Source organism: Odocoileus virginianus, unplaced genomic scaffold, assembly GCF_023699985.2.
Source record: "Odocoileus virginianus isolate 20LAN1187 ecotype Illinois unplaced genomic scaffold, Ovbor_1.2 Unplaced_Contig_5, whole genome shotgun sequence".
NCBI classification, from domain to species: Eukaryota; Metazoa; Chordata; class Mammalia; order Artiodactyla; family Cervidae; genus Odocoileus; species Odocoileus virginianus.
This window is the reverse complement of record NW_027224322.1, coordinates 2,820,014-2,838,027: the sequence shown is the minus strand read 5'-3', so window position 1 is coordinate 2,838,027 and position 18,014 is coordinate 2,820,014. Positions and strand designations below refer to the sequence as shown.

The following is an 18,014-nucleotide window of genomic DNA, read 5'->3' as shown; positions in this document are numbered from 1 at the left end:
GATGGTGTGTGTCAGGCCTCAGATGTGACTGTGTGGTGCCTGACAGGACGTGAATGCTCGCTGTCAGATGGTGTGTGTCGGGCCTCAGATGTGACTGTGTGGTGCCTGACAGGTCGTGAGTGCTCACTGTCAGATGGTGTGTGTCGGGCCTCAAATGTGACTGTGTGGTGTCTGACAGGACGTGAGTGCTCACTGTCAGATGGTGTGTGTCGGGCCTCAGATGTGACTGTGTGGTCTGACAGGGCGTGAGTGCTCACTGTCAGATGGTGTGTGTCGGGCCTCAGATATGACTGTGTGGTGCCTGACAGGGCGTGAGTGCTCGCTGTCAGATGGTGTGTGTCGGGCCTCATGTGACTGTGTGGTGCCTGACAGGGCGTGAGTGCTCACTGTCAGATGGTGTGTGTCGGGCCTCAGATATGACTGTGTGGTGCCTGACAGGGCGTGAGTGCTCGCTGTCAGATGGTGTGTGTCGGGCCTCAGATGTGACTGTGTGGTGTCTGACAGGGCGTGAGTGCTCCCTGTCAGATGGTGTGTGTCGGGCCTCAGATGTGACTGTGTGGTGTCTGACAGGGCGTGAGTGCTCGCTGTCAGATGGTGTGTGTCGGGCCTCAGATGTGACTGTGTGGTGCCTGACAGGGCGTGAGTGCTCGCTGTCAGATGGTGTGTGTCGGGCCTCAGATGTGACTGTGTGGTGTCTGACAGGGCGTGAGTGCTCACTGTCAGATGGTGTGTGTCGGGCCTCAGATGTGACTGTGTGGTGTCTGACAGGGCGTGAGTGCTCCCTGTCAGATGGTGTGTGTCGGGCCTCAGATGTGACTGTGTGGTGTCTGACAGGACATGAGTGCTCCCTGTCAGATGGTGTGTGTCGGGCCTCAGATGTGACTGTGTGGTGTCTGACAGGGCGTGAGTGCTTGCTGTCAGATGGTGTGTGTTGGGCCTCATGTGACTGCGGTGCCTGACAGGACGTGAGTGCTCACTGTCAGATGGTGTGTGTCAGGCCTCATGTGACTGTGTGGTGTCTGACAGGATGTGAGTGCTCACTATCAGATGGTGTGTGTCGGGCCTCAGATGTGACTGTGGTGTCTGACAGGTCGTGAGTGCTCACTATCAGATGGTGTGTGTCGGGCCTCAGATGTGACTGTGGCGTCTGACAGGACGTGAGTGCTCACTGTCAGATGGTGTGTGTCAGGCCTCAGATGTGACTGTGTGGTGTCTGACAGGACGTGAGTGCTCGCTGTCAGATGATGTATATCGGGCCTCATGTGACTGTGTGGCGTCTGACAGGGTGTGAGTGCTCACTATCAGATGGTGTGTGTCAGGCCTCAGATGTGACTGTGGTGTCTGACAGGGCGTGAGTGCTCACTGTCAGATGGTGTGTGTCAGGACTCAGATGTGACTGTGTGGTGTCTGACAGGATGTGAGTGCTCACTATCAGATGGTGTGTGTCGGGCGTCATGTGACTGTGGCGTCTGACAGGGCGTGAGTGCTCACTGTCAGATGGTGTGTGTCAGGCCTCAGATGTGACTGTGTGGTGTCTGACAGGGCGTGAGTGCTCGCTGTCAGATGGTGTGTGTCGGGCCTCAGATGTGACTGTGTGGTGTCTGACAGGACGTGAGTGCTCGTTGTCAGATGGTCTGTGTCAGGCCTCAGATGTGACTGTGGTGTGTGACAGGGCGTGAGTGCTCGCTGTCAGATGGTGTGTGTCGGGCCTCAGATGTGACTGTGTGGTGTCTGACAGGGCGTGAGTGCTCGCTGTCAGATGGTGTGTGTCGGGCCTCAGATGTGACTGTGTGGTGCCTGACAGGACGTGAGTGCTCACTGTCAGATGGTGTGTGTCAGGCCTCAGATGTGACTGTGTGGTGCCTGACAGGGCGTGAGTGCTCGCTGTCAGATGGTCTGTGTCAGGCCTTAGATGTGACTGTGTGGTGTCTGACAGGGCGTGAGTGCTCACTGTCAGATGGTGTGTGTCATGCCTAGGATTGACTGTGGTGTCTGACAGGGCGTGAGTGCTCGCTGTCAGATGGTGTGTGTCAGGTCTTAGATGTGACTGTGTGGTGTCTGACAGGACGTGAGTTCTTACTGTCTGATGGTGTGTCAGGCTTTAGATGTGAGTGTGTGGCGTCTGACAGGACGTGAGTGCTCACTGTCAGATCGTGTGTGTCGAGCCTCAGATGTGACTGTGTGGTGTCTGACAGGACGTGAGTGCTCACTGTCAGATGGTGTGTGTCGGGCCTCAGATGTGACTGTGGTGTCTGACAGGACGTGAGTGGTCGCTGTCAGGTGGTGCGTGTCAGGCCTCAGATGTGACTGTGTGGTGCCTGACAGGGCGTGAGTGCTCGCTGTCAGATGGTGCGTGTCAGGCCTCAGATGTGACTGTGTGGTGTCTGACAGGGCGTGAGTGCTCGCTGTCAGATGGTGTATGTCGGGCCTCAGATGTGACTGTGTGGTGCCTGACAGGACGTGAGTGCTCACTGTCAGATGGTGTTTGTCAGGCCTCAGATGTGACTGTGTGGTGCCTGACAGGGCGTGAGTGCTCACTGTCAGATGGTCTGTGTCAGGCCTTAGATGTGACTGTGTGGTGTCTGACAGGGCATGAGTGCTCCCTGTCAGATGGGGTGTGTCGGGCCTCAGATGTGACTGTGGTGTCTGACAGGGCGTGAGTGCTCGCTGTCAGATGGTGTGTGTCATGCCTAGGATTGACTGTGGTGTCTGACAGGTCGTGAGTGCTCACTATCAGATGGTGTGTGTCGGGCCTCATGTGACTGTGTGGTGCCTGACAGGACATGAGTGCTCGCTGTCAGATGGTGTGTGTCTGGCCTTAGATGTGACTGTGTGGTGCCTGACAGGGCGTGACTGCTCGCTGTCAGATGGTGTGTGTCGGGCCTCAGATGTGACTGTGTGGCGTCTGACAGGGCGTGAGTGCTCGCTGTCAGATGGTGTGTGTCAGGCCTCATGTGACTGTGTGGTGTCTGACAGGATGTGAGTGCTCACTATCAGATGGTGTGTGTCGGGCCTCATGTGACTGTGGTGTCTGACAGGTCGTGAGTGCTCACTATCAGATGGTGTATGTCGGCCTCAGATGTGACTGTGGTGTCTGACAGGTCGTGAGTGCTCACTATCAGATGGTGTGTGTCGGGCCTCATGTGACTGTGTGGTGCCTGACAGGACGTGAGTGCTCACTGTCAGATGGTGTGTGTCGGGCCTCAGATGTGACTGTGGTGTCTGACAGGTCGTGAGTGCTCACTATCAGATGGTGTGTGTCGGGCCTCATGTGACTGTGGCGTCTGACAGGACGTGAGTGCTCACTGTCAGATGGTGTGTGTCATGCCTCAGATGTGACTGTGGTGTCTGACAGGTCGTGAGTGCTCACTATCAGATGGTGTGTGTCGGGCCTCATGTGACTGTGTGGTGCCTGACAGGATGTGAGTGCTCGCTGTCAGATGGTGTGTGTCGGGCCTTAGATGTGACTGTGTGGTGTCTGACAGGACGTGAGTGCTCGCTGTCAGATGGTGTGTGTCGGGCCTCATGTGACTGTGTGGTGCCTGACAGGACGTGAGTGCTCACTGTCAGATGGTGTGTGTCGGCCTCAGATGTGACTGTGTGGTCCCTGACAGGACGTGAGTGCTTACTGTCTGATGGTGTGTGTCAGGCCCTAGATGTGACTGTGTGGTGTCTGACAGGGCGTGAGTGCTCCCTGTCAGATGGTGTGTGTCGGCCTCAGATGTGACTGTGTGGTCCCTGACAGGACATGAGTGCTCGCTGTCAGATGGTGTGTGTCGGGCCTTGATTGCAGTGTTTGAAGTGTTTCCCATGTCATGTAGGATCTCTTTGTGGTGTACGGCCTCCCTTCTCGTGCCACACTGGCCCCAGCCTGTGCAAGCGCAGTAGTTGTGGTGTGTGGCCTTAGTGTGTCTATGGCATGTGGATCTTTGTTTCCATGACCAGGGATCAAACCCATGTCCCCTGCATTGGAAGTGCAGATTTTTCTCCATTGGACACCAGGGATGTCCCTGGTGTTCAGTTTTTAAAAGATGCCTTGTCAGGCTACTGACTCTCTTTGAATGGCCCCTTTTCTTAACATGAGGTTTCCTTCGTTGTATCTGGATTTTTCTATCTGCAAAGACTCTTTTTTCAAGTTTATTTTTCTCTGTCATTATTACATTCCCTTTTCTCTTTTTCTAGAATCTAAGTTCTTTCAGTGTGTGTGTGTAATTCACGTTCTTTGTAGGAAATTGGGTGGGCGGCATCACATTACCTCTGCCCTCCTGGTCTCCAGGGTGGGCCTGTGGGCATTGCACAGTCGTGCCCCTGCCACCCTGGTTATTGTGGTGGCCTTGCCCTGCTGTAGGCTGGCACTCTATCTGGCCTCTGGAGCCTGGGCAGATCCAGGTGATGCATGTGCAGGCATGAGGCGGAGAAGACACCATGCTCCAGAAGGAAAGCAGAGCCGGGGAGCCTGTGCCTTCTGGGTCCCCAGGCCTGAAGGAGCAGGGCTTCTGGGAAAGGGAGCAGGCCAGGCATGGCGGGGAGGCCAGAGGCCCCGAGGAGAGGAGCAGGCTTAGGTCACAGGCCTCTGGTTCTCCCCCGGCATCAGAGAGTGGAGCTCCTGGGGGCTGTCAGCACTGAGGGGCCCAAGGCCTGGGCTGGGAGCCAGGGCTGCACTGAGGACGTGGGCCTGGCAGCATTTCTGAGGTCAGGTCAGGCCCCCACTCAGCGGACAGGAGGTGGTTTTCAGTGGGATGCGCCAGCCAGTGGGAAACACTCTTTTTTTGCCAGATCCAAAGGTGGACACCGAGACCCCAAAGCCAGCGGAGAGCCAGGACACATCCCTTATAGCCCCGGTCCCCACAGACCCCAGGGGCTCCCTGCCTGCCTCCCCGCCGGCACCGTCCCCTCCAGGGTAAGTCCTCCAAGGGAGGGGCAGGTGCACATGGAAGGGGGAGGGTGCTCTGCATGTGATGACAGTGGTGACACCGGCGCCCCTGGATGGCCGTGCTGCTGCCGTGTCGCCGGCCTGTTTTACGGGTAAGGAAGCATTTAGGCAGGATCCAGGGAACTGGTCCAAGCATAACTTCCTCGTTTCAAAAATCTCTTGACTCTGTTTGCTGTGTGTTTTTAAATAACACAGTATTCTATTTAGACGAGAAGGGTTCATTTTGGAAAACTTAGGAAAGTTAGACACGTCCACTTGTTCAGTTATCAGTCCTGTTGTGTGCAGCGTTTTGGTGTGTTTTCCACCAGTTTCTCATTTTGAAAATCACTTTGAGATTGAGTGTACAGTAACACGCTAACCTCGGTGGGCCTTTCTCCTCTCCCCCGGGAGGGGCTGCTTCCGCTCCGTTCGGCGTCCCTCGCTGCCCTGGGGTCAGGACACAAGTCAGCAGTGCCTGTCCTGAACCGGACCAGAAGCACGTCCTTGTTTCTGGCTTCTTTAGCTCTCCGTTGTGTGAGATTTATCGACACCACACAGTTTTCTAGTTTTCTTGAAATGATGTTTTAAACACGTGCTACGTGAATGTGTGTGTTTAACTACTGAGGAATAATGGTGAACAGCAAAAGTCCCCCAACTCTCCCAGCCGTGACCTCCTTCCAGACCACCTCCCCATGCCCTTGAGATCGAGCCCTTGCTACACAGACAGGCTGCCCTGCATATGCCCTCCTAAAGTGTGCACGTGCTGGAGGCACCGTGCATCCCCGGAGCAAGCCTGCTCCTCACATGGCCCACGGCTCGTGGACGCAGCCCCTGCTGTTTGCGTCAATCCCTGACTTCCGGCTTGGCTTCGGTGGTTGGAGCAGCATGACCCCATCAGTCCTTGCTGAGCGCTCACATGCACGGGGTGAGGAGGGGAGGGCCCATCGCCCCTCGGTTCCCCTAGAGAGTCCTACAGGTCCTCGGAACTCCGCTCACAGCCGCCTCCCCTGCGGCGGTCCTCGAGCGGGGCCTGCCTCTCAGTGCCTCTTCTTAGCCCTCTGCTGCAATGTTTACCCATTGCTGCACGCCTGTCCCCCAGCCAGGCTGGGCAGCGCCACTTTCTGTTGCTCCCGGGGCTGTTGTCTGGCCTGGGCCGACCCGGGGCGGCGCCTAGCACTGTGCCGTTAGTGTTAGTGGCCAGGGTGTTAGTGGCCGGGGTGGACCCCATCCGTGGCTTTGCAGTAACCTGCAAAGCGGTCACTGCAGTCACTGCGGCGGCCTCTTCCTCTGTGGTCCTCGTCCCCAGCATGCTGGGGGCTCTGTGCTCTGGCTTCCAGGACCCCGTGCCCGGCTCTCCCAGCCCTGACTCCTCTTGCCCTCCCGCTCTGTGCTGTAGATCTGGTGGTGTTTGTAGCCGTCATGATTCCTCCCCTTTCTCCCCATATCTCCTGCTGCGTGGGCATAGGGAGCCTGACCCCCTGGCTGTTTGTCGGGGCCTGCTCACTGCATGGTGAGCGTGGGGACCACAGCTTTCAGCACAGGGTCCTAGCGCTCCGACTGTGCCTGGGTGAGTCACTGCTAAGTGTGAATTTGCCTGGAGAACGCGTGACTTGGTGTTTCACTTTTTAACTTTGTTATGAAAGTTCATCTTCTCTCCTGTCCTGTTCATGGTTGTCATCGCTTTGTGCTTGACTCTGGTGGAGGGGGAGTCCGTGTGATCTCTGTGGCTCCTAAGTGACTGTGTCGTCCCATGTCACAACCCGCAGGGGGGACAGCATCCCAGGAGGAAGCCGGTCACCGCCTGAGTGCCTGCGAGATGTGCCTGAGGGAGGCCCATCCGCCCGCAGCCGCTCGTCGTCACCCGAGGGCCAGCAGCGTTCCGTCTCAGAGCAAGAGCAGCCGGCGAGAGCAGAGCGCCTCAGCCGGGGCCTTCAGCGGGGGAGTCAGTCTGACCTGGGGGACACAAAGCCGTCTGCTTCCCAGGAAGACTTGGAAGCTGCCACCCTGGGTGCAGACAGGAGTGGTGGGGATGAGTCTCGGGACCCGTGTCAGGAGGTACGGGTGGGGTGGGCCGGCACCAGCGATTCAGACCAGGGCCCTGACACTGCCGCCACTGCCGCACCCCACACCGAGGGTTGCCTGGCCGGGCAGGGTCCCCAGGGGGAGCAGAGCATGCTGCCAGGAAGCCCGCCCTCAGCCCCCAGCCCCCCAGGGACACTGCAGCTCCTGTTCTCGACCCCGCCTTTGGACGAGCCCTGGCTGGGCATGCAGCAGGACAGAGAGGAGCTGAACACGTGCCTGATAAAGGAGCAGCTCTCCGCCTCGAGCTTCTCGGGGCCTAGGGGCGTCTCCTACGCTGAGCTGGTCCTGATGGGGCAGTCCCCGCCTTCCGCCCCTGCATCCTTGTCGGACCTGAGAGCCATAGACCCACGGGGTGGCCGCTCGGGCAGCTCCTCGGCCTGCTACGCCCTGGCCACCGACCTGCCCGGTGCCCTGGAGGCTGTGGAGGCCCCAGAGGCTGGTGAGAATTCGTTTTCCTGGAACCTTAAGGAGCTTGTTTTCAGGGACTGGACAGACCGAACTTCTTCCAACTGTTCGTGCGCCACATCTGAACTTGGGGGCGTGCCCTCGCCTTCCATGGTGGGCTCTGACGCAGACGTGGGTGCCCTGCACAGGCAGCGGTCGGACATGCTGGATGACCGGGAGCTGCTGCTGCTGACCGGCACCTGTGTTGATCTGGGTGGGGGCCGGCGCTTCCGCGAGAGCCGCCTGGGCTTAGAGGAGACAGAGCTGTCCCAGACCTGTCTGGTGTCCTCCGAGCACCAGGATGCGAATGGCCGCGACAGCCCGAGCTGCATCTCTCAAGTGCCGGGAGCCGGCCCTGAGGATGACTGCCTATTGGAGGCGCCCGGGCTGAGCCTCCAGGTCACCTCCACGCCCGTGAGAGCCGAGGACCCCGGCCCTGCACCCCTTAGGGTGGCCGACCTGCAGCCGGAGATCCAGGAGGGCACCTACACGGGGAGCTGCTACCACCGGGACGGTTCGCAGCTGAGTATGTGCGGGCGGGTGGGGCGGGCGGGGCGGGCGGGGGGCCTGGTCTTCTGCTGCCCTGCTGCCCTGAGAGTGGGCTCTGTGGGGTGGGGGGCTCCTCATCCTGGTGTCTCGGGGGGCTTCACCCCGGAATAGTTTGGCAGAAATGATGAATTATATTAAGAGAAGAACTTGAAGTTATAGCATGCCTCTTGAAAGTTAGGACTACAAGTACGTGTGCTGGCGGGGGTAGTCAGGGGTCCCGGCCGCTCTGTGCAGTGCAGCAGTCCCGCCGGGAGGGGAGGGTGGGGCTCGGATCTCCACAGGCTGTCGGGGTTCAGGGACAGCCAGGTCTGGGTGAGGACCGAGCCCACCCTCCTGGCAGTGCCTTGAGTCCTCCGGGGTGGGGAGAGCCTCTTTGTGGCTCTCCACATGGTCTTGTGACATTCTGGGTGAGGTTCTAGCCACATGTGGGATTTCAAGTCTGCACGTGTTCTGTGTGCAAGGAGGCTGCCCTTCTTGGAACCTCTGCTCTGGGGGGTGGTGGTCAGCCCTTTAGCTTTTCTCTTTTTATTTTCCTAATTTTCCAGCGGTGCTGTATTTCAACCAGTTGTTTTCCTCATTGCCAATTTCCTAGTGTTGACTACAGGGCTTTTTTCCTAACCTTAAAAAAAATTTTATGAGTGATATATGTTATTTGCAGAAATACTAGAAATAAAAGACTAAAAAAAAGAAAATAACCTGTAAACCCCCTGCCAGGAAGAAGCTAGGCACGTTTGCTTTGCTGTGTCCCCAGGAGGCTGTGTCCGCACACACCTGTGCCCGGTGGTGTGCTGTGGTGTGCACAGTGTGTGCAGCGGGGTGGCACCTGTGTGCGTGGCTCCCCAGCCAGACTTTGGAGGATGCTGGGGCAGCTTCTCCAGGCTCATCTGTGTTGGTTGCTAGTGGTGGGTCTCCCCTGAGCCGCTTGGCCTCCGGCTGCCCTGGTGGACGGGCCGGCCCCTGGCCCCGCGCCGGGGAGGTGTGGCCGCCGGCCTCAGCCGTGCCCTTCTGCGGGTTTGGGGGCCCTGCCCGCGTGGCTGCCCTGCGTGGAGGCCGCACGCGGCTGTGGGGCTCAGCAGGGGTCCGGTCTCGCCGCCCTCCGCAGGTGTGCAGTTTGAGGTGCGGCGCGTGGAGCTCCAGGGCCCAGCCACCCTCTTCTGCTGCTGGCTGGTGAAGGACCTGCTGCACAGCCGCCTGGACTCAGCCCTGCGCAGCCGCCTGCTGCTGGCCAGCCTGCCCAGCTCCGCCCACTCCACCTGCGAGCTGTCCGTGGCCAGCCTGGGGGAGGTGCGTGTCTGTGGACGGCACCTGCTGTCCACCTGCCCATCCTGTCAGCACCCATGTCCTCCGGGGCGGGAGAGGCTCTGTGGCTCCCCACACTGCCGTCCAGCCTCCTGGGTGAGGTGCGAGCCACGCGTGGGCTTTCAAGTCTGCACGTGCTCCGTGTGCACGGTGGGGCCTGGGTGAGCGCCAGTTTGGACTGGCACATTCAGGCCCTGGGCATACCCTCTAGAGAGCATGTCTCTGGCTGGGGACCCCAGGGGCCCGAGGAGCAGGTGGGGCAGTGGGTGCTGCTCTCTCTGCCCGCTGCGGGCAGGGGGCCACTGCTGTCTCTGCTGCCCTCCCTTCAGCGTGCTGCGTGTGGTCCCTCAGACTTGCCTTTGTGGGCGCAGGTGCTTGGAACCAAACCCTGGTTTGAGGAGCCCCCCAAGGCCGTGGAGCTGGAGGGGCTGGCAGCCTGTGAGGGGGCGTACTCCCTTAAGTACAGCACACTCAGCCCGATCGGCAGCGGGGCCTTTGGCTTCGTGTGGACGGCAGTGGATAAGGAGGCGAATAAGGAGGTACTGGGCTCCTGAGGGGTGGGGGTGCTGGGGGGTGTCTCTGATGCACCTCACACCCTCCCTCCCAGTCCCACTGTGGGTACACCTGTAGTTGCCGGGGCGTTTGGTGACCATACTGCCTGTCCCTGTAAACCCCCAGGCCGCCTGGATATCCCAGGCCTGGCCCGCTGCTTCCTGGGAGGGCCCATGTGGGACCTGTCGCCACGTTGCTCGTCATTGCTGGAATCTGCCACAGCTGCATGCTTGGCTGGACAGCAGGGGCGTCTGTGTCAAAGTCGTGTTGGTTTTAGTGATTTTTCAGTCGATCTGTTTGGTTTCTCCCTCTGCTGGCACTGGTGATTGTGCCCCCTTCTCTATTATTCGTATCTCATTGCCTTCTTTTCCTTCCTGCTGTCACCTTGACTGGGACTGCAGAGCCGTGAGGAGTAACAGGTATGCCACCCAGCCTCCTGGTGGTCCTCTGCCCACTCCGGTGACTCCTTTTATCTCTTGACTTTTGTTTGAGGCTCTTTCATTTCTCGATGGATACTTTTTGTTTGAGGCTATTTCATTTTAAGTTCAATTTTTTTTAATTTAAGGAATAAATGTTGACTTAGGTCTAATGACTTTTCAGCATCTATTGCAATGATCATGTTCTTGTTTCTTTTATTAATATATGAATAACCACAGTCAACTTTTATTTGCAGACTCAATCCTTTATTGCCTTGTGACATTTTTTAGTGCATTGCTGAACTTGGCTTGCTAATATATATTTTTCGATAGTTATTGCTCTGGATCTTAGCTGCAGCATGTGGGATCTTTTAGCCATGGTATGTGGTATCTAGTTCCCTGACCAGGGATCAAACCCGGGCCCCCTGCATTGGGAGTGCAGAGTCTTAGCCCCAGGACACCAGGGAAGCCTCCTGGCTTGCTAGCATTTTTATGTGGGATTTTCTCATTTATATTCATGCGTAGGTGAGTGTTTTTCCTTTCTTCATGTCAGTCATGTGGAGCCTGTGGAGCTGGGGACACCGGTGGTGGCTGGTGCCGTGACATCACGTCTGCAGGTGTTCCTGGCGAGAGCTGCTCCCCCTGCTCTCCTCACTCTTGTGTGCACACTCTCTCCTCCTTACCAGACTTGCCAGAGAATTGCTCATGTTTTTCATCAAGTATCCATTTTCTTTATGTTGCTTTTCTGGTACTTTCTGTAAACTTTGCTGTTTTTCTGGCTTGGATTGAGTGTGTGTTTCTAAGCTGTGACTTAATACTGAGCGCTGTGCTGTGTGCAATTGTCTGAGTGTGCTCACACCTCCTAGAGGCTTAAACACACTGCTCTGGGCATCACGTGCCTCTTGGCTGACTCATCTTAACTTTCTGTTGCCATCTTTATTTACCTGAGGGCAGTCATCTCATTCTTGGTCTGGATCAGCAATCCAGCGGGCACTGTGGGCTTCCTTTCTTTTTTTGTGGCTGCACCACACCACTTTTTCCATGTATTTGTCTTGTGTCCGTCCATCCTGTGGAACTCTCTGATTAGTTCTCAAAACCAACATGAGTGACATTTTTGTTCATTTTTTTCCAGTTCTCAGGCCTCTTGTTTCATTTTCTTGGCCAGGACATCCAGTCCTTGGTTAAGAAATCGGGGTGACGTGGGGTATCTAGGGAACACCCTCTCCAAGACTTCCAGGGCCTGGTCTTGCAATCAGCCCACCCAGTTCCTCCATTTCCCCCATCCTCCTACTGTGCAGGTTGTGTAGGTTCACTTGGGACTTCCGGCTGGCTGCTGACTTGCTCCTGGCCCCCTCACATTGGACGGTGGTTATTAGGTTTCTTCTTTCACGTCCCAGGACTCATGGGGGTGGAGGTGGGGGTTAGGGTAGAGGTGAAAGCTCCACAGCTGTTGGGGGGCCAGTGGGAAGGGCTGCAGTGACATTCCCTGTCTCTCTCGTAGGTGGTGGTGAAGTTTATTAAGAAGGAGAAGGTTTTGGAGGACTGTTGGATTGAGGACCCCAAGCTTGGGAAGGTCACTTTAGAGATCGCCATCCTGTGCAAGGTGGAGCACGCCAACATCATCAAGGTGGGGTGCTGTCTCACATCCGCGCCCGAGCACGCTGCCCTGGAGGTGTCCCAGTAGGGCCAGACCCAGCTCGCCTCTCTCTCTCTCCAGGTCCTGGATGTGTTTGAGAACCAAGGCTTCTTTCAGCTGGTGATGGAGAAGCACGGCTCTGGCCTGGACCTCTTTGCATTCATTGACCACCATCCCAGCCTTGACGAGCCCCTGGCGAGCTACATCTTCCGACAGGTGAGAGTGGGTCCGGCCACCTGGGTCCAGGACTCCAGGGTTAGTGATGCTGGACCTGGCCTCCGGCTTGGGGATGTTACTAAGTAGGGACATGTGTTTCGAGAAGAGAATTCTACTGTTGAAGTAGAGAGTGAGGTTGTTGGGGTTGGGGAGGAAGAGTGAGGCCAGGCGTCACCCTGGGGTGACTGGGGATGTGGGATGAAGATTAAAGTGTATTTATATCCAAATGATACCCACCCAGCCTCAAAGAGGAACCAGTGAAGCTCTTAGATTGGGCTTGCAGGCTGTGCATCTGATCTGAATTCTTGTCCACCACGGGGAGACCCTGCTCATTTGTACATGGACCTCACTTGAGCCAGCATCTCACAGGACTGCTGGGGCTAAATCAGAGAGTGCAGAGGCCCCCATGCAGCATCCCCAAGTCAGGCGCACGGGAAGTGCTGAGTAGACGTAGCTGTCCAGTTAATTAACCTGCAACGACTGTGGCTCTGGCCATCTCAGTTTACACTGAGTATTTGTCTTGGTTTCTTTCGTGTCTATCCGTGTATTGATCTTAGTCTGTTTGTTATTTTTTGGAAAGGGAGAGTAACCAGCTAAGTAGAAAGGTGTCCTGTGAAAGAGAAATTGGATGTTGGGGTGGGATGGGTTGGGGGAGACAACAGTTCTTCAGTTTGGGGAATGTGGAAGTTTCATTCCAGACGATTCCTTGCTCCCTGGAAAAGGTGGAGGGATACCAGGGGGTGCGGGGTGGGGGGATGTGACCAGTCCACAGGTTTGCTCTTGGTTTCCTGGAGCTGACTTGGTTTCTAATAACAGCTTCCATGAACTGGTATTTCTTCCTCAAAGCTATGAACTCCCAGAAATTACTGGATTTCTGAAATTAAATTTCTGAAGCACCTACTTGTAAGTTTTGGTCATCACAGTTGTGCCCAAAGAATGCCGCCTCTCCCCGTCTTCCTGCTCTGGAAGGTTACACAGGCATCCCCTTTACTTGACGGGAGGCTTGCTTCTGAAGTCTTCGTGGCAGACAGGTCTCCGTGTGACATGGCACGTGCAGTCACGTACCCACAGCTGCCACCTGACTGCTGTTCACTCAGGGCTGCTGAGCCGGGGACTCGAGGGTCCGATGCCATTTAGCCTCTGCAGTGAGTCTCCACGGCCCCTCGCAAGTCCACATGGCAGTGAGCGCAGTGTGATGGACTCAGGGTTCTACAGGACGACAGAGTCACGTGTACATGTGCGCGTCGCCTCCAGCCCTGGGTCCCGTCTGCTCGGAGCACAGCTCTCCTCTGCGGTGAGCAGCTTCTCGTCCTGCTCCGGCTCGTTACTGCTTTGTACTTAATAACCCTCGAAGAAGTTGTCCATATTGAGAGCAACGTGTGCTTTCTGCTTCCCACCTGGAGCCTGATAGTACATGTCTATGTGTGTGTGTCTCTGTATGTACATACACGTGAGTGTGTGTATGTGTGTGTGTGAATCTGTAAGAATAGACATCTGTGTGTTTGCGCACATCTGTGCAGTGTTACACGTGCACAGGCACACACGTGATCTGTACACAGATGTGCAGGCATGCACACGTCTGCGTGTATGTGTATGTAAATATACGTTCATTTATTTATTCTGGCCAACCCAATAGAACTCTTACTTTGCTCGTGGTTAGTCTTTGCAACCCATTGGACTGGAGCCCACCAGGCTCCTCTGTCCATGGAATTTTTCAGGCAAGAATACTGGAGTGGGTTGCCTTTTCCTTCTCCAGGGGATCTTTCCAACCCAGAGATTGAACCTGTGTCTCCTGCATTGCAGGCAGATTCTTTATCTGGTGAGCCATCGGAGAAGCCCTCTTTATTTATTTAAAGTTATTAATTCAGCTAGTTTGTCTGCCATTAATTGTTGCTTCTGACTCAGAGATATTCATTTATAAATGTAAAATTGTCTCTAATGATCTGAATGACTAACTGTGTCCCTGAAATCCCTGTGCCGGTTGGTACAGCTGGTGTCCAAGTTATGAGTGGGGTCAGAAGTCATACTAATTTTACTCAAACTTCACTGAGGTGCTGCTACTGTTGATTTGCCTCACCGCACGTGCAGTGCAGGCAGGCAGCAGTACATCCTAGTAACTACCCTCTGGCAGTAGAGACAGTGGAGACTGATGCGCTTGGCCCGTTTCCCGGGGAGTTCCTTTGAGGCTGCACCACTGGAAGGCCGCATGCATTGGGGAAAGCATGGCTCCGCTCTGCGCTGCTCTTTGAGAAGCTGCCGGAGCCTGGAAGTCGCAGCGTGGAAGCTGGGCTTCTGCTCCCAGCCCTGCTCGAGTTGCCTGATGAACTCTGGGGAAATCACTGCCCACCCAACCCAGCCCACACTCATTCAAGCACCCACCATGCGTCCTGCGGCTTCTGCGGCCGTCTGCCTTTCCTCCCTAGATGATGGTTCTGCCTGTCGTGGGGTGAGTGAGTGTCTGCTGGGGAGGTCACTGGTAGCACACAGACCGAGACCTTAGAAACTGAGTTTATGTGGGGCGTCCCTGGAAGGGCACAGGCACAGGGGAGTGGGTGCTGCAGAGCTGCCGTGCACGCGGTCCCTCTAGCTGAGGTGCCACCTGGTGTTCCTGGGAATTTGCCGAGGGGCAGGCCTGGTGGCTCAGACGGTAGAGAGTGCCTGCAATGTGGGAGGCCCGGGTTCGATCCCTGGATCGGGAAGATCCCCTGGAGGATGGCATGGCAACCCACTCCAGTATCCTTGCCTGGAGAATCCCAGGGATGGAGGAGCCTGGCGGGCTACAGTCCATGGGGTCACACAGAGTCAGCTTCACTGAGTGACTTCACTTTCTTTCTTTCTCTGAGGCCTTGTGTTAAGTGTCCTTATCACAACAGTGATCACAATGACAGTGAGATTACAGGTTCAATGACAGATTACAGGTCCAGTGACAGTGAGATTACAGGTCCAGTGACAATGAGATTACAGGTCCAATGACAGTGAGATTACAGGTCCAGTGACAGATTACAGGTCCGGGTGCTGCCTTGTGGGCCTGTGCATGCCACCTTAGCAAGCGCTGCCTGGAGCTCTCCTCCGGCTCAGAGCCCCTGTCTGCGGCATCCAGAGTCTGACCTGCCCCCAGCTGGTTATCAGTTAGAGAAGGTTTTTTTCTTCTTTGCTGTTGCTTTATCTTTTTCTCTTGTTAATCCTCAATTTAAATGCATATTCTTCTTGAGTCAGCTTTTAACCAACGCCCGTGGCCCCTATTCCAGCTGGTGTCGGCGGTGGTATACCTGCGCTCCAAGAGCATCCTCCACCGAGACATCAAGGACGAGAACATTGTCATCGCCGAGGACTTCTCCATCAAGCTCATTGACTTCGGCTCAGCCGCCTACCTGGATCGGGGCAAGCTCTTCTACACCTTCTGCGGGACGATCGAGTACTGCGCGCCTGAGGTCCTCATGGGGAACCCGTAGGTGTCCCGGGCAGGCAGCCTGTGCTCACACCTTCTGCGGTAGCAGAGGGAAGCAGCTTCAGGTTGTGCCTCTTTGTGATGAGGGTGCCGAGTGCTAGAGTATGCTTTGGGAGGTCAGTGGGCAGGAAAAGGAAGCTCAGTCAAAGGAAGCCCCGGTGTTGGGTACAGGGGTTCATTAGACTGTCTTTTCACCTTTTATGTTTGGAGTTCAATATAATCAAAAGATAAGAGAAGATAAAGAGTCCCCAAATTTTGGATTCTTCAAAGGAATGAAGAGAATTATTTTTAGTTGGTTTGTTTATTTTGATGCCAGCACTAGCAGTCTAGTCCAGTGATGTACGGTCGGGCTGGCCGTGTGAGACGTGAAGCACTAATGCAGAGGACCTGTGCTGTCGCTGACCGGCTCGCCTCCACGTCAGCTGGGCACAGGGTAGCCCCCTGCTCTTGCTGAGATGAGAAGTGGGTCCTGTGGGCGTGGGCTGGGTTTCCAGCTCTGTGCTGGGGGCCTGGCCAGGGCAGGGCCCGGTCTCAGGGAGCTCAGGAGAGGTAAGGACAAGACGAAACTCAGGGGTTGTAGAGCATGTGCTCAGCGTTTCCGCCCCGAATGCGTGGGTTTCTGTCTTGTTCACATGTGCTGGAACTGGTCTTTACCCATGTGAGCTGAGCTCCAGGCAGGTCTGACTGTGGGTGTTTCACTGTACCTCTTTAGCATGTACTCTGGAGATGCGTGGATCCCCCTTCTTGTTTCCACGTCCTTCCACCCCCGGGCAGAAGATCGGCCCCCACTGCTGTCATGAGGACAGTCCTGTTGGCCCAGGGCCACGGCTGTGGGCTCACAGGTGTCTGCGGCTGCTTTTGTGCAGCCGTGACCAAGAGGATTAGTGTCCACAGAGGCCACGCAGCTCCAGCCTACATTGGTCACCGGCGCTCTGGGCAGGTGTGCTGACCCCTGCTAGGCTCTACTGGAGTTTTCTCCTCGGCCTCCAGAATCCTTGAAATCTCTTTCTACTGAAGTCTGAGTTTCTTGTTCTGGCATTTTCTCTCCTCTCACTGCCCTGAGGTCTGTCCTCATGCTTGCCCCCTGGCCCCCCTGCCCCCCGGTTCCTGCCTCCTGGCGTCCCCGGCTCTCTGTGGACCCTGGAAGGCGGAAGGCTCTGCCCTGGGCCTCTGCTCACCAGGCTCCCTCAGCTGCCGTGGCTACACTCCTGTCTGATGAACACAGCTGCTCCCCAGGGCTCTGGGGGCCAGACCCGAGGGACCAACATGCTGGGTAGCACGGGGCCTGGCCTTTCTGTGCAGAACATTTATCCTGCTGGTTTGCTGTGGGCATTAGGGTTGAACCATGTAGACGGCTGGCAGGGTGCCAGCCTCTCAGAGCCCAGAACAGTAGCTGGGAGGAGGGGGTCTGTAAGCACAGAAGAGAACGAAGATCACCCTGGGGCGCCATCCCCAAGGCCCCTCCTCCAGCTGGCAGCCGCCTGGACTCCGCCCCCACCGTCTCCTCCCTCCCGCTGCCGTGGGCTTGCTTCATCCTTACTGGCTCAACTGTGCCAGTCTCACCTCGGGCATCCTTCAGCTCTTTTCTGAAGGGCCGGCCACCCTGCCCTGAAGCCGCCGTGGCTCCCCAGGTCCCTGGGGGCCTGCACACTGCCTGCACTCCCAGGTTTTCCCTCCTCCTCTTCCAGGAAGCCCCCCGGGGGACACTGTGTGCGGCCCCCTGCCACCTCCTGACTTGGTCTCTCAGCTCGTCTGATCCCCAGAGGGTGGTGGGCGCCTGGTGGGGGGTGAACATGGTCAAGGAGTGTGGTGCTTCTCACTGGGAGCTGCTCTTGGGTGATGTGCAGGGTCCTGGCTCTCGTGTGGGGCTGGCCCAGTGCCCCGAGTGCCTCCTCTTCCTCCGGCAGGTACCGGGGGCCGGAGCTGGAGATGTGGTCCATGGGGGTCACGCTGTACACGCTGATCTTCGAGGAGAACCCCTTCTGCGAGCTGGAGGAGACCATGGAGGCTGCGATAAACCCCCCGTACTTGGTGTCAGAAGGTGAGCTCGCATGGGTGGACGTCCTGGGCTGGCTCCCATCTCAGAGCAGTGCGCTGTATCGCCCACACAGGCACAGCCGGCTCGCTCTCTCTTCTATTCCTCTTAGACTTTGATCTGAATGCAAGGGCCATTTGGATGTGACTTTAAGATGTCACGACTGATCTTAGGGAAGTTTGGACCAGAGTGGCTCTCTTCTGAGGGACACACGTTAGCAGCCTCTGACCATGGCCATGGGGAGGGGGAGGATGGACTTGAGCCCCCAGCCCCTCATGTGGAACCAGGGTTCCCACCTGGAGCTCCTGTGAGCTGGCTCCCCGCAGAGCTACGAGGTTGGCATTGCACCTGCAGTGCCGATCCCTGCTGGCGGGCCTGGATGGGCCCCTCAGACCCACGCCTGGAGGAGCTCCAGGGAGCCGGAC

At 56.7% G+C, this 18,014-nt stretch overlaps 1 protein-coding gene across 7 annotated transcripts in view; it reads left to right on the top strand.

Moving 5' to 3' along the window:
- The window catches only part of PASK (PAS domain containing serine/threonine kinase), a 35,839-nt gene that overhangs the window by 15,269 nt on the left and 2,556 nt on the right, over window positions 1–18,014 (top strand). For 6 of the 7 annotated variants that reach the window (XM_070463658.1, XM_070463656.1, XM_070463655.1 and 3 more), the window contains 8 exons: window positions 4,777–4,900; window positions 6,679–7,964; window positions 9,090–9,271; window positions 9,658–9,825; window positions 11,756–11,881; window positions 11,972–12,106; window positions 15,355–15,554; window positions 17,462–17,595. In XM_070463658.1, coding sequence (XP_070319759.1) covers window positions 4,777–4,900; window positions 6,679–7,964; window positions 9,090–9,271; window positions 9,658–9,825; window positions 11,756–11,881; window positions 11,972–12,106; window positions 15,355–15,554; window positions 17,462–17,595 — 2,355 coding nt within the window. The remainder of the gene's footprint in view (window positions 1–4,776; window positions 4,901–6,678; window positions 7,965–9,089; window positions 9,272–9,657; window positions 9,826–11,755; window positions 11,882–11,971; window positions 12,107–15,354; window positions 15,555–17,461; window positions 17,596–18,014) is intronic. The other variant, XM_070463659.1, reaches the window with a different exon arrangement.